This window comes from Pseudoliparis swirei, chromosome 17, assembly GCF_029220125.1.
Source record: "Pseudoliparis swirei isolate HS2019 ecotype Mariana Trench chromosome 17, NWPU_hadal_v1, whole genome shotgun sequence".
In the NCBI taxonomy this organism is placed as follows: Eukaryota; Metazoa; Chordata; class Actinopteri; order Perciformes; family Liparidae; genus Pseudoliparis; species Pseudoliparis swirei.
Window position 1 is genome coordinate 2,166,334 of NC_079404.1, and position 2,111 is coordinate 2,168,444.

Genomic DNA, 2,111 nt, shown 5'->3' on the forward strand with positions numbered 1-2,111 from the left:
AAGGCCCTATATAGGGGGTACATGAAGGCCCTCTAGGGGTACCTGAAGGCCCTCTATAGGGGGTATGTGAGGCCCTCTATATGGGTATGTGAGGCCCTCTAGGGGGTACCTGAAGGCCCCCTATAGGGGTATGTGAGGCCCTTTATAGGGGGGACCTGAAGGCCCTCTGGGGGTACCTGAAGGCCCTCTGGGGGGGACTTGAGATTTGTTTTCAACATATTTTAAATGAGCATCTATTACAAAAGCGTTGGAAAATAGTTATTTCATAAATATTCAATAAAATGTAAGTGTATATAAATAAACTGAATCGTTTATATTATATATTATATGCAAAATGCTGCTTATTAAATCTTAATTGTTCTACCCAAAAAGGGTTGCACTGGTCAGGGGGAACATAACTTCAGAGCCATGGACCTGATTCAATAGATAAGCTCGTGGCCCGGAGCCTCTACTCACAGGGACACGGTTCTGCTGGGTAGGAGGCCCGGCGGCAGCGGGTCCATCAGCTCCAGGTCCCCGCAGCCCACCTTGACCCTCGGGACGTGCTGCCGGCTCAGCTCCTTGGTCCTCTCCGCCGAGCAGTGGCAGCTGTCCACCACCAGGTCCGGGCAGCTCCTGCTGGCCCGGCCGGACCCGCACAGCCCGAGCGCGGCGACGCACAGCAGCGCCAGCGCCCTCATGCCGCCGGAGCCCCGAGGGGGTTATGATAGATAAATAAATGAATAGATAAATAAGTAAGAAAACGCTCCTGTTCAGGTGGTATCCTCCCAGCTTCTGGTCGGGACCATTTCCCGGCTCCGTGGCTTCACTGATCCGGTCTGCGGTTCGAATCCCACCTGCTGCGTAATTAGTACATAATTAAATAAGCAGCTGTAAACTTCCCTCGGTTAAAGCCCGGGGATGACCGTTAACCACCAGGTGAGCAGCGGAGCCGCATCTTCTCCTCCGAGCTGCGAGGGAATCATCAAAAAAGTACTAAATAAAAAACTCCTCCAAACTCTTTTCCTGAGGAGGAAAAGAAAAAGTTCTGGCGGCGCGCTTCAGGAGTCCGGACCAACTGGACTGCGACACATCCTGAGCCGCGGCGTGGTTCTGTCCGACCAGAGCCGGTCCCGCTGCACGCCGGGAGGAGGAGGAGGAGGAGGAGGAGGAGGAGGAGGAGGAGGAGGAGGAGGAGGAGGAGGAGGAGGAGGCGCGGGTGGGGGGGGGGGGGTCGTGTGTGTCAGGCGTGATTTCTGAAACATTTACACCACTTAATAATAATTCAAAAGTATATATATATAGATATATAGATATATATATTAATATTTTTTAAAGTGTTTCCGGTTTGTGTTGCTCTCTTCATTTAGACGGTGACGCGGAGTGAACGTGATGCTGATTGACGTCTGAGTGACGTCATCCTCCCCTGTGACGCTCGCTCTCTGTGGTTGTCAACAGTTCATTTCCGGTTGCTTGCAGTTCAACACAATGACGTCAGCCGATGAGCAAGTGAACATGAGAGAAAACAAAGTATACGGTTTACATTATCATGTAAAAGGTCCACAATATATTAATATATATATATAAACATATATATAAATATATATAAATATATATAATACATATAAATATGTATATATGAATATTTATATAAATATATATTCATATATATATAAATAAATCTATATATATAATATATTTATATAAACATATATATAAATATATATAAACATAGATATAAATATATATAATACATATAAATATGTATATATGAATATTTATATAAATATATATATTCATATATATATATAAATAAATCTAGAAATCTATATATATAATAGATATATATATTATAAATATATAAATACATATAATATATATATATAAATATGTATATATATAAATATATATATATACATATATATATATAATTTATATATAACATATATAAATATATAGATATATAAATATAGATAGATATATAAATATATGTATAGAATATATATATAATTTAGTGAAGATCTATAACAACTTTATACCCGTATTAAACATAAACTATAAAAACTGTAAATTATTCAGAAAATAGTACTATTCATTTATGGAAATAACTTTTTTCGTTTTATCTTTCATAT

At 40.1% G+C, this 2,111-nt stretch overlaps 1 protein-coding gene across 1 annotated transcript in view; it reads right to left on the reverse strand.

The window, feature by feature from the left end:
* Positions 1–1,052, reverse strand: part of LOC130206781 (adhesion G protein-coupled receptor A3) — a 113,901-nt gene extending 112,849 nt beyond the window's left edge. Inside the window, exon 1 of the mRNA XM_056434902.1 lies at positions 457–1,052. Coding sequence (XP_056290877.1) covers positions 457–680 — 224 coding nt within the window. The 5' untranslated portion in view covers positions 681–1,052. The remainder of the gene's footprint in view (positions 1–456) is intronic.
* Between the last annotated feature and the right edge of the window lie 1,059 nt (positions 1,053–2,111).